At 43.1% G+C, this 12,190-nt stretch overlaps 1 protein-coding gene across 1 annotated transcript in view; it reads left to right on the forward strand.

The window, feature by feature from the left end:
• The window catches only part of DNAH12 (dynein axonemal heavy chain 12), a 314,549-nt gene that overhangs the window by 273,310 nt on the left and 29,049 nt on the right, over positions 1-12,190 (forward strand). The window contains 3 exon segments of the mRNA XM_030206132.1: positions 1,821-1,971; positions 6,211-6,464; positions 11,817-11,957. Coding sequence (XP_030061992.1) covers positions 1,821-1,971; positions 6,211-6,464; positions 11,817-11,957 — 546 coding nt within the window.

Raw genomic sequence — 12,190 nt, forward strand, 5'->3', positions numbered from 1 at the left:
CAGCTCGCAGGGGGGAAGGCAATCAGTCACCCAAGCATGCGCAGAACAGCCAGTGTGGCTGCTCTGCACATGCTGCAGATGTCTTTTATACATGCATACAAGCTGTGTGTATGAAAGCAGTGTGTAGCTTTCTTTTTTTTTCAAATTTTTTAATTGCTGCCAGCTGTCTCCTCTTTAGCACTCCCTTTCCTGTGGCCAGACCTGCCCAATGACCCTTGGCAGCAGTGGAGCGGGTGTTGACGAGGGAGGGAAGCAAACCAGGCGAAGGAGAGAGCCAAGGGCTGCTTGGCGGGGGGGGGGGGGGGGGGGGCGGGCGCTAGAGATGGCACAGCTCTCCTTAGCCAATAGAAAGCTGCTATTTCCGAGGTCACGGGAAGGAAACAGCAGTACTAACAGCTCCTGACCACCTGTAAACATTTCATCGTTAAGGTATTTAGTACAGCGCTGCGTAACCCTAGTAGCGCTCTAGAAATGTTAAGTAGTAGTGTTAAGTAGCAGTAAGGTAGGCGGTCCTTTCTGTGCATTGCTAGGAAAACGGCTGTGCATTACTCGGAATGCACATTTGAACAGTAAGTAGCTCATTTAAGTAACTTAGCTTGCAATTAATGTTAGCTGCTACTGTGACGGGAAAAAAGCCCGCAGAACCCCTTTGTGCATGTCTCGCTGAACTCCAAAACCACATTGCTAGCTCGTTTTTTTGCATCTAGGCTCCAGTCATTTCAGCTACAGTCCTCAACCAGGGCCTATAGACCGATGCTTCCTGTGAAACCTGGAAGCATTCATCCTGAGTCTGGCCACTAGGTATTGTGTTGTACCATAACTAAGCCTTTCCCTTCCCCCAGGTTCCATGAATGTTGTCTCTGTACTAGCCCCAGACTAGCTATAGCTTGTCCAAGTAGCAAAAGGCAGACTCGGGAGTTGAAACAGGGTTTCTTGCATGACGTGTGCAACACTGTTACTGAAACAGGCTTGCGCATGGAAGCACATTTTTAAAATGTTTTAATTGTGATTATTAATAGGAAAATATTTGAAGATAAAGGAAGTATTTTAATGTGCTTCCTGGATGAAATGTATGCCATTGTTAAACTATGCATTTATAACAGATATAATTGTAATTATTTTAAATGTATTGGTTATGAAATACAGATTAAGGCAGAAGACTTTTTGATATAAATTAATTGTACGTTTATTACAGTATAATTGGGTGGTCTTTTACTAAAATGTGTTAAGTTTTGAGCGTAACATTCTATGACACAGAATTTTAATGTGCAGCAAGCCCCACACTAACACTGCATCACGAAGGAACATTCCCACTATTTTTTTAAATTACAGATTGTGTGTTAACATCAGGGGTGGACTGACCATATGAGCAACCAGGCAGTGCCTGAGGGCCCAGAGGTCTGTGGGACCCAGTGCCTCTCTCCCCCCTGCACACTACAGCCCCCTGAGCCTCATTGGGCCCTCCCCAGGCCTTCGTTGAAGGGCCCTGGTGGTCTAGTGGCCTCTTCAGAAACACGAAAGATCCCCACTCTTTCCTGTCTGCTGCACTGCTCTGTCCAGCAACGCTGTGTCTTCAGAATTGCTCCCGAGACTGCCGCATGTAAAAGAATTCACTGTGAAAAGGCAGCCATACTTTTACTTGACTCAAGTATAGGCATGTTCAGGGGAAGAGTTTGGGTGAAGCACAGGATAAGGTCTGAATTTGATGGAATATTAATAAATAATTTGTGTTTACTGCAGCATTATATAAACTAGCTGGAGTTTTGACTAAATATATCTATATCTATTTTTTCTCCCAAATCTTTTATTATCTACTACAGATCAGCCCTGCTATCAGTAACTATGTAACTGATAAACTAGGAAAGAAGTTTGTGGAACCTCCACCATTTGATTTAACAAAAAGTTATTTAGATTCAAATGCTACAATCCCACTCATCTTTGTGCTGTCTCCAGGAGCTGATCCCATGGCCAGTAAGTTGCTACAAAAGGCAAGATACTAGGGCTATATTGAATTTATTAGCAAAGAACTCAGTTTGCTTGTACAATTGTGGATACAGGAGTGTGGTTGCCATGCTGGTTCATCTGAATTTGTGTAAAATAAAGAAGAACAAATGCCATCCTCCCGGCCCACAAGGCGTACCAATCCCCAGCCCTGGCTGACCCCTTGCACCTGATACCTTCGCTCCTGCGCCCGTTCGGCTGAACGCCTCTGGAGGAAATCTCGCACCCTTACTGACTTCATTCACTTCAAATTCATGCTATCCTCCTTCCAATCCTCCCTATTCCTCGCTAAGCAGGACTATTACATCCAATTGACTAATTCCCTCAGCTCTAACCCTCGTCGTTTCTTCGCCACCCTCAACTCCCTCCTCAAAGTGCCCTCTGCTCCCACCCCCCCCCCCCCTTCACTCTCTCCTCAATCTCTGGCCCACTACTTCCGTGACAAGGTCCAGAAGATCAACCTCGAATTCACTACTAATCCTTCTCCTCCTCTTCAGCCTATATCCCACTCTCTCATCCAACCTACCCAGGCCTCCTTCTCCTCCTTTCCTGCTATCACCGAAGAGGAAATCACCCATCTCCTCTCCTCCTCGAAAGCCACCACCTGTTCCTCTGACCCCATCCCCACTAACCTACTTAACACCATCACTCCTACCATCACCCCCACCATCTGTCATATCCTCAACCTCTCTCTCTCCACTGCAACTGTCCCGGACACCTTCAAGCATGCTGTGGTCACTCCACTCCTCAAAAAACCATCACTTGACCCTACCTGTCCCTCCAACTACCGCCCCATTTCCCTCCTACCCTTCCTCTCCAAGATACTTGAGCGCGCCATTCACAGCCGCTGCATTGATTTTCTCTCCTCTCATGCCATCCTTGATCCGCTTCAATCCGGCTTTCGCCCCCTACACTCGACAGAAACGGCACTATCTAAAGCCTGCAATGACCTATTCCTCGCCAAATCCAAAGGTCACTACTCCATCCTCATCCTCCTCGACCTCTCTGCCACTTTTGACACTGTCAATCACAACCTACTTCTTGACACACTGTCCTCCCTTGGGTTCCAGGGCTCTGTCCTCTCCTGGTTCTCCTCTTATCTCTCCCATCGTACCTTCAGAGTACACTCTCATGGTTCGTCCTCGTCCCCTATCCCGCTCTCTGTTAAAGTTCCTCAGGGATCTGTGCTTGGGCCCCTTCTTTTTTCAATCTACACCTCTTTCTTAGGCTCCCTGATCTCTTCTCATGGTTTCCACTATCATCTTTATGCTGACGACACCCAGCTTTATCTCTCCACACCAGAAATCACTGCGGATACCCAGGCCAAAGTCTCGGCCTGCTTATCCGACATTGCTGCCTGGATGTCCAACCGCCACCTGAAACTGAATATGTCTAAGACTGAACTTATTGTTTTCCCACCCAAACCCACTTCCCCTCTCCCTTCACTCTCTATCTCAGTTGATAACACCCTCATCGTCCCCGTCTCATCTGCCCGCAACCTCGGTGTCATCTTCGACTCCTCCCTCTCCTTCTCTGCGACCTGTCGCTTCTTCCTCTATAACATTAGCAAAATTCGCCCCTTCCTCTCCGAGCACACCACCCGAACTCTCATCCACTCTCTCATTACCTCTCGCCTTGACTACTGCAACCTACTCCTGACCGGCCTCCCACGTAGCCATCTATCCCCCCTTCAGTCCATCCAGAACTCTGCCGCACGTCTTATCTTCCGCCTTAACCGATATACTCATATCACCCCTCTCCTCAAGTCACTCCACTGGCTCCCAATCAGATACCGCATACAGTTCAAGCTTCTCTTACTCACCTACAAATGCACTCGATCTGCGGCCCCTCCTTACCTCTCTACCCTCATCTCCCCTTACGTCCCTACCCATAACCTCCGCTCTCAAGACAAATCCCTCCTTTCAGTACCCTTCTCCACCACCTCCAACTCCAGGCTCCGCCCTTTCTGTCTCGCCTCACCCCATGCCTGGAACAAACTCCCTGAGCTCATACGCCGTGCCCCCTCCCTACCCATCTTCAAATCAATGCTCAAAGCCCACCTCTTCAATGTCGCCTTCGGCACCTAATCACTTCACCTCTTCTCAGGAAATCTTAACTACCCCAACTTGACATTTCGTCCTTTAGATTGTAAGCTCTTCTGAGCAGGGACCATCCTTAATTGTTAATTTGTACAGCGCTGCGTAACCCTAGTAGCGCTCTAGAAATGTTAAGTAGTAGTAGTAGTAGTATCCTGTAGTAGGCGATATCATTTTATTAAAATCAGGTCCTTACATATAAACCTCTAGAGGTCCTAAATGTATAAACTGGATTGCTGATTATATATGACTAGTGTTAAATATGTAAGTTATATAAGTAAAATATAATAAACAAAAACATATAAATAAAATACAAATAAAAATACATCAATATCCAATAAAAATACAAAATCGCATAAAAAGATAGAAAAGTTGTACTTGCTATTAGGTAGATTGAATCTGAACATACAAGTTATAGAAAGAACAACTGAATTTTCTGCTCCCCATATAGCCTGTAACTACCACACCTGATCTCTCTTTCCATATGAATGCAGAACCAGCCCAGGTGTACACGTGGTTTTGAATATTGGGCTTATATAATGTGATTGCAGAAAAAGATCATATGGCCTATCTAGTCTACCCATCCACTCAAATTGCTGAACTCTGCAACCCCTTCCTCTCCCTCAAAGAACTTCTCTGCTTGTCCCATGTTTACTTAAATTCAGATACTATCCTTGTTTTCACACCTCCACACTGGGAGGCTGTTCCATGCATTTACAATCTTTTTGCGAAAAAGGGGATATATATTACAAACATTTAAATATCTCCAAGATATATATGCAGCAAAAAGGTGGTCCTAACTTTATTCTGGTACTTATCCAGGTAGTGGGCTGGATATCACTGATTTTTGGATAAGTGTTGACGGCCAACAAACAACTGGATATTCAGCTGTGGTATTGGGGGATGGCCTAAGAATATCCAGATATAAAAAAAATACACTGGCCAACCTTCTAAAAAAATACTGACTGCTGTGGGCTGAGTACTACTCTCTTCTTTCCTAGCTTCCAAAAAAAGTCTAGAAGAACTGAAAATAATTACCTTAAATATCTAATAAGATATTACTAACCATGCTCCCATTTAGTTTAGGCAGATAGTTAGTTAGTCAGTTACCTTTCCCACTGGATGGGTTTTCAAATCTGGACCTCTAAATTATTAGAGCAGGCTCTTTTGTTTACTGTGTCATATTTTTTATGAATATACTTACAGATATCCCTGATATTTATATGAAACCAACAAAATAAAGCAGTTGTTTTCACTTAAGTAGTGTGCAAAATCTTCACAAGTCTAGCTTAAATCATTTTCTTACAATAATTAATTGCTTAGTTGCTATGCCATAATTAGAATTGTCTGATAATTGTCCCTTGACGTTTTGCATATGTCACTAGAAATCCTTGATTAACTTTATGTGGCTGATCAGTTTTTGTTATGGTGTACGGAGGTAGAACTGTAGCTTCTTAACTGGAATGAGCATCCCAGCTGCTTAGGAAGGAGACTGATGCAAAAGAAGTTTATGTTGGGTTCCAGCTATTACTGAAAATGCATTATTATTATCCATGTAACATTGTTAGTATTATCCAGTGCGTATTTCCTAGTAAAAAAGGTGCCGGTACTCAAATGCTAGGCCACTCTTCAGGGGTGGGGTAATCACTGAGGGACCCATCCCACAATAGCCAAGCCCCCTGCAACCGGTCACAGAATGTATGACAAGGCAGAATTGGTGTGTAGAGTCTCAGCTCTTTCATTAAAACTTGGGGTCCATGGGTCAATTTTAGCAGACAATGGAAAAGGTGCCGGTACTCAGTAACCCCAAGTACCCCCTCAAAAAAAGCCCTGGTATTATCTGTCCTCTATGAGAGACAGGGCCGGTGTTAGGGGGCACAAACAGAGCAGTTGACTTGTCCCCAAGCTTACCTGAAGCTGAAGAACATATCATCTGCTGGTGGGCTTTGGGGTTCTCTGGGACCCTGCCCTAGGCCCCAGCTTGTTTAACACCGGCTCTGTTGAGAGAAACTAGTGATGCAGGTACTATAGATAGTTTCCTGCTTTAAAGATGTGTAACTACTTATAATGTGAAACAACAACTACAAAATTGCTTTTCTTTTTCTCCTATAAGGTTTACTGAAATTTGCTAATGACAAAGAGATGAGTGGAAGTAAGTTCCACGCTATCTCTCTAGGTCAAGGACAAGGGCCAGTTGCATCAAGAATGATTTCAGATGCAATTCGGGAAGGAACCTGGGTTTGTCTACAGAACTGCCATCTTGCTGTTTCCTGGATGCCAGTCCTAGAGAAAATCTGTGAAGAATTTAGCCATGATTTGTGTCATTCAGACTTCAGACTTTGGCTTACTAGTTATCCATCACCTAAGGTAACTGATTTCCTGGGGGTTATAACTACATTTGCAAAGAGGTGGCTCCCCATCTGGATTAAAGTGCTTTATTGTAAAAAGGACAATAATGTATTGCTTGCCACTGACTGGTAATTACATACCTATGCTCTTTGATACGAATATTTTCTAATAGGTGACACAATTCAAAAGGGATGATAAACATTATGGGATAAAATTTTAGTAATGCTCTTAATTGGAAACACACACAAAACAACCTGATTTTCAACTACAAGGTCCATACATAAACCGAGTTTGCCTATCTGGTTTTTATGCTGCTAAATATATGTGCATAATTTTACACATTGAAAATGGGATTAAAGATATGAACATTATCAATATGACATTTTAAGAGCTTAAATTTTGAAGATCAAGTTATGTGCATAAACCTACAATATACCTCCAAAACACCTCAGGATTGATTTCAAAATTATTTAAACCAGGCAGGAGACACTCCTGCTGGTTAAATCCCGCTGAGCGGGTAGGGAGTGGATATTCAGGGGCACCTAACCAAACAGTGCCACTGAATATCCACTTTGACTACTGTGGCCTTCTCTAGTTAGTGCCAGGGCAGTGTGAGGACAGAGCTGAGAATAATGTGGACACCAGCAGTATTAAGTGCCAGTGCCGGCATAACTAACTGGACAAGTAAGACCACATAAATAGCAGTCCTTACTTTGCTCAGTTAGCTATGTAACATAGTAGATGATGGCAGATAAAGACCTGTACAGTCCATCCAGTCTGCCCAATAAGATAAATTCATAGCATAACGTATGATGTGCTACTACATATGTATACTTCATTTTGATTTGCCTTTGCCATTTTCAAGGCACAGACCGTAGAAGTCTGCCTGACACTGGCCTTGTTCTCCAGTTCTTGTAGTGGATGTGGCACTGAATATCGTCTGTTCCTGGACTGCCTCCAAAGAACCAGACATTTAGTGCCTTTGCTCAGATAGGGCAACATGTTGAATATCCAGGTCTAATTTGGCTGGCGGCGGTTAGCGTAACTGCATAGCTAATTGGGTAAAGTTAAGACTGCTGTTTAAGCAGTTAGCTATGCAGGCACTCAAAGTGAATATTGCTATTGCCAGCATAATTCCCAGTTCTGTCCTGAACTCCATCTCTGGACCTCCCTGGCACTAATCAGAGACCCCTCGGTATTCAGAGGCATTTAACCAACCAGGATTGGCTCCAGACCGGTTAACTGCTAAATAGCCAGCTATTAACCTGTTTAAAAAGGCATACCCTACCAATCCATCATAAATGCCTGATCTCGGCAACACAACAAAACTAAAGTACGTACTGGACATAACACAACTCTTCCGTTGTACGATTCCCTAATGTGGCTGTACCACATGAACTTTATCTTACCACAACATCACTTTGTATTTGTTTACACCGGAGTCTGCAAACGCCTCTCCGGTACTATGTAAGCCGCATTGAGCCTACAAATAGGTGGGAAAATGTGGGATACAAATGTAACAAATAAATATTCAGCCCACTGAAATCTGTTGGTTAGCAGCTAGTGGATAGCTGGTTATATTGGGTGATATAACCAGTTAATCCGCCGATTTTTGGCTCATCACCGCTTAGCTTTAGTGACCATATTTGGCCACGTGTAAGGCAGTCCTATCTTTGGCCAGTTTGACTTTGACCAGCCAGCACTGAGTATCGACTTGGCCGGTCAAAGTCAAACCAGCTAAACTGGAAACTTCCCAGCATTGAATATCCAGTTTTAGCGCCGACTGTGAGAGTTAGCCCGGCTAACTCCCGTGTACTGAATATCAGCTTCAGAGTGTCAAGAAAGTCAAGCAGATATTCAGTAGCACTCTCTGGTTGAGTGCCATTGATTATCTGCTCCTGGGCCGGCCAGTATGATTTTTACCGCTGAGTTAAATCATTTGAATATTGACCCCCATTGTTTTTTGAGTGACGAACAAGGCTTCTTTACTTATCATAGAGAGCCTAACATGTCTAGCGCTACACATATTAGGTCATAACTTATCTTACCTAGATGTTAAGCATATGCCCTGGAATGCATAGTGCTTGTTATTTCTGACTTTATTTATGAACCTCAAAATGAGAAGGATTGTAGATATAAGAAAACTGAAAATATTTTGTGGGCATCTGAGCTAATAAGAAATGTGGACTCGAATCTTGATCTTGAGTTTTTGTATTTGTGTATTGCTATGAGGACAAGCAAAATAGCAGCCTCCACAAATAGATAATATCAACCAGTGAAGCCTGAGATACACTTCATCTCAGAAGCTTCCAGAGTTTTTCTTATACTCCGACTGAGCATGCACAGGACAATCCACTTCACTGCAGGGCCTCCTTCAGTCTCTTTGTATTTGTTTCCCCCATGAATATATTTCTTTTCATCTTGCAATTTTGCTATATTTCAGCATTTTCATCAAATGGGCCTCCTCAGTCATATTCTTATCACTGCTTTTGGCTCATTTGAACTCTTAAAATAGGTTTGTTGATGTTTTTCAAGTTTTCTTGAGGCTTATGGCTATGAATCAGGTGATTTTTGTTTTGTTTTTGTTTCTTGTTTTGGGGGGGGGGGGTGGGCCTCACTGTTCATTACAGCATTGGTCAAGTTTTTGACAGATCACATTTGGTTTTACATTGTTCATTTATTTGACAGTGTCAGTGGAGTGTTCCTGCAAATTCAAGAAGTATGCATGCTGTATTCAGATATCTACCACAATCCTGTAGGGAATCCAACTTCCACACAGAATTTGTCAGATGATGCTATCTATTATAATGGTGGTTTTACATGATAGCTGAAACTAGCTAGAGGGGAAGAATTACTTTATGCACAGAAGGCAATGGAGTCGTCTATTGCAAATTTTAAAATGGGGATGGGGAGGAGTATGTGGTGATGGGCATGATGTGCAGAAATGCCATACCTAGCTTGCTTCCCCTGTTGCCACCCAAAATATTTCTGTCTAGAGACACCATTGCTACTGTACCTGAATGTAACTCACTTCGAACTACTGGAAGTGTGCACTAAATCCAATCCAGAATCCAAGATAGGCTTGTGGATGTTCCCTATAATGGAGAAAATCACTTCAGCAGTCCCTCTCTGCAGCTACTTCCAATCTACCTGTCTCTTTCATGTTTATGAGTGGGACACCAATGAGGTATTTATATCCTCCTAAGAGGTTTTTTTTTCTATACCATCAATAGCAGGGTTCTTACCCTCATCTAAGAGAGCACACAGCCCTGAAAACCCAAAGCCATAGGCAGTCTCCCAGCCAAAACCTGGAACAAGGCTTTGACTGAAAGACCTCCTTTTCGGGGGGAGAGGGGAGTGAAGTTTTGTGTAAATCATTGACTTAGTGTAACTGTAATGGAAGGATTTTAAAGATTGCTTTCCAACTCTATCTGAATGACCGACAGTGCACTTTCTCATTAAAGTGTATAATTCTTTTTGTGTGAAAATGATTTGGAATGTGTAAGAAGATAAGACACAGCTATGTGCGGGGGAGGTGGAGCCTGTTTCGAGTTCAGACTGGCCACCTGGACTGAGAAACATGTGACCACATTCCCATAGTATGGCTTGTTTACCAAACCAGAGAAATTCTCAAGCATTCTGTCAGTTTCCTTAGCTCTGAACATGAGTTCTAATAAAAAGGGGAATTTCTGCCAGTGAAATTGGAAGCTCACCTGTGAGTAACGTACATACTGCGCAGAGAACTATATTTCCTGGTCAAAGAAACTCCTGGCTTTCGCTGTGAACAGGGCCCCCCCCCCCCCAGCTGATGATAAGAGCCTGGATGTAGAGATTAAGGACCAGTGATGTATGTATAGTTACAATGTATGTATGGTGTATTATTGCTTTTCCTGGTCAAGAGACTCCTAGCTTTGCTTGGATGTAGGGACCAGTGATGTAATGATTGTTTCTTTTTAACTATAGATAGGTATTGTTTCTTTTTAGGTATATAGCTTAATCATTGTGTATATATTTTAATCATTATATATCTTAGACAATAATGAACCTCTAACCAAAGGACATAACACAACTCTTCCGCTGTACGATTCCCTAATGTGGCTGTGCCACACAAACTCTATCTTACCATAATATCACTTTGTATTTGTTCACACCGGAGAATGCTAACCCCTCTCCGATACTATGTAAGCCACATTGAGCCTGCAAATAGGTGGGAAAATGTGGGATACAAATGTAACAAATAAATAATAAAAGTCTCATTTACGTAATACGAATCCAAAAGAATCCACAGTAATTATTGAGTAGTCTGTGTCAGTGAGGCAGGCTGTAAAACCAGGTCAAAACAGTAACCCAGACTGCTGGGGTCCTTTGAATTTTGCAGAATGGGTACAAACTAGATTTGTCAGAAATTCCTCCATTTGCCCTTTTGGGTGACTTTTAGCACGTCTGTCATCAGCAGGATGTGGTGCATCTGGAATTCTCTTCCATCTTTCATACCAAAGTGGTAGAATCTGTACCACTGCTGGAGAGAAGGAGGGAATTTACCTTAAGTATTTCCAGATCCCCAGAAAAATCATAGGAATTCATTCAATCAGACGTAAGGGGCCTGAACAAACTCCTTATGAGAAAGGTGTTCAAGATGATTTCTCTGAATACCTTGTTTCCATCCTTTTTAAAAGAGGATTGCCTATGCTGTCAGGATCTCGAGGGCAGATTTCCACAGGTAGCGATACATTTCAGTTGTGGTGTCTCATATTTTAATAGAGAAGCACCCACACCTCTTAGTAGTTGGTTTCTACCATAAAGCTTTATATCTGGCTGAAGGAGGGTCTGATGATGATCTGGGTTGTCCTGCACATCTCTGTATAAACATGAGAAAAGCTCTGGAAGCTTCTTGAGCAGAAACTCATCATACCTCTTTTGGATGACATTAGTCACTTGTGTGATCAGGTATTCTGTTGTCCTATACAGTTGCATAGCCAGGAACTTTTAACAGGAGGTGCGTCTCCCCCCCACCCCCCTATGCCACCGCTGTCACCCCCTCCTGCTGCTGTCACCCCCACCCCTCCTCAAAATCCTCTTGGTGTCTTCACCCAGCAGTGGCAGCGGGACTCAAAGGCTGCCTGAAGTCTGCTCCGGGATTTCCTCAGGGGCAGGATGGTTCAGGGACGAAGTTCTGGAGCAGGCTGCAAGCAGCCTATGAATGCTGCTGCCGGGTGAAGATACCAAGAGGATTTTAAAGGGGGGGGGGGCGGGTCTGACATGGGGTGGTGCATATGCCATGACGCACCTACAATACACCACTGGTCCTATGAGACATACTGTTACAAGTAAACAGCTTTGTTATTTTGTACTTTACTGTTTTCACTGTAGTTTCCAGTAACTATCCTTCAAAATGGAGTAAAGATGACAAATGAACCGCCTACTGGTCTGCGATTAAACCTGCTTCAGTCATATACCAGTGACCCCATTTCTGATGCCACTTTCTTCACTGGATGCCTAGGCAAAGAGCTGGTAATCTATCATCTTTCTTTTTGCCTGTTTTCATTAGAACGTTTTATGCTGCATTTTGGCTCAGCGTTGAACCTGAAACTATGTCATAATTATTGCTATCTTTAACACAAATAAGTCTGTTTACTAAAATGCAGTAACCCATGCTAACATTAGTGTGGGGATTTTATTCATGGTCTTCCTCAAATGTAGTATATATTATTCAATGCAGAAAATGTGAAGAAGGTTGCTATATT

Source organism: Microcaecilia unicolor, chromosome 6, assembly GCF_901765095.1.
Source record: "Microcaecilia unicolor chromosome 6, aMicUni1.1, whole genome shotgun sequence".
Taxonomy (NCBI): Eukaryota; Metazoa; Chordata; class Amphibia; order Gymnophiona; family Siphonopidae; genus Microcaecilia; species Microcaecilia unicolor.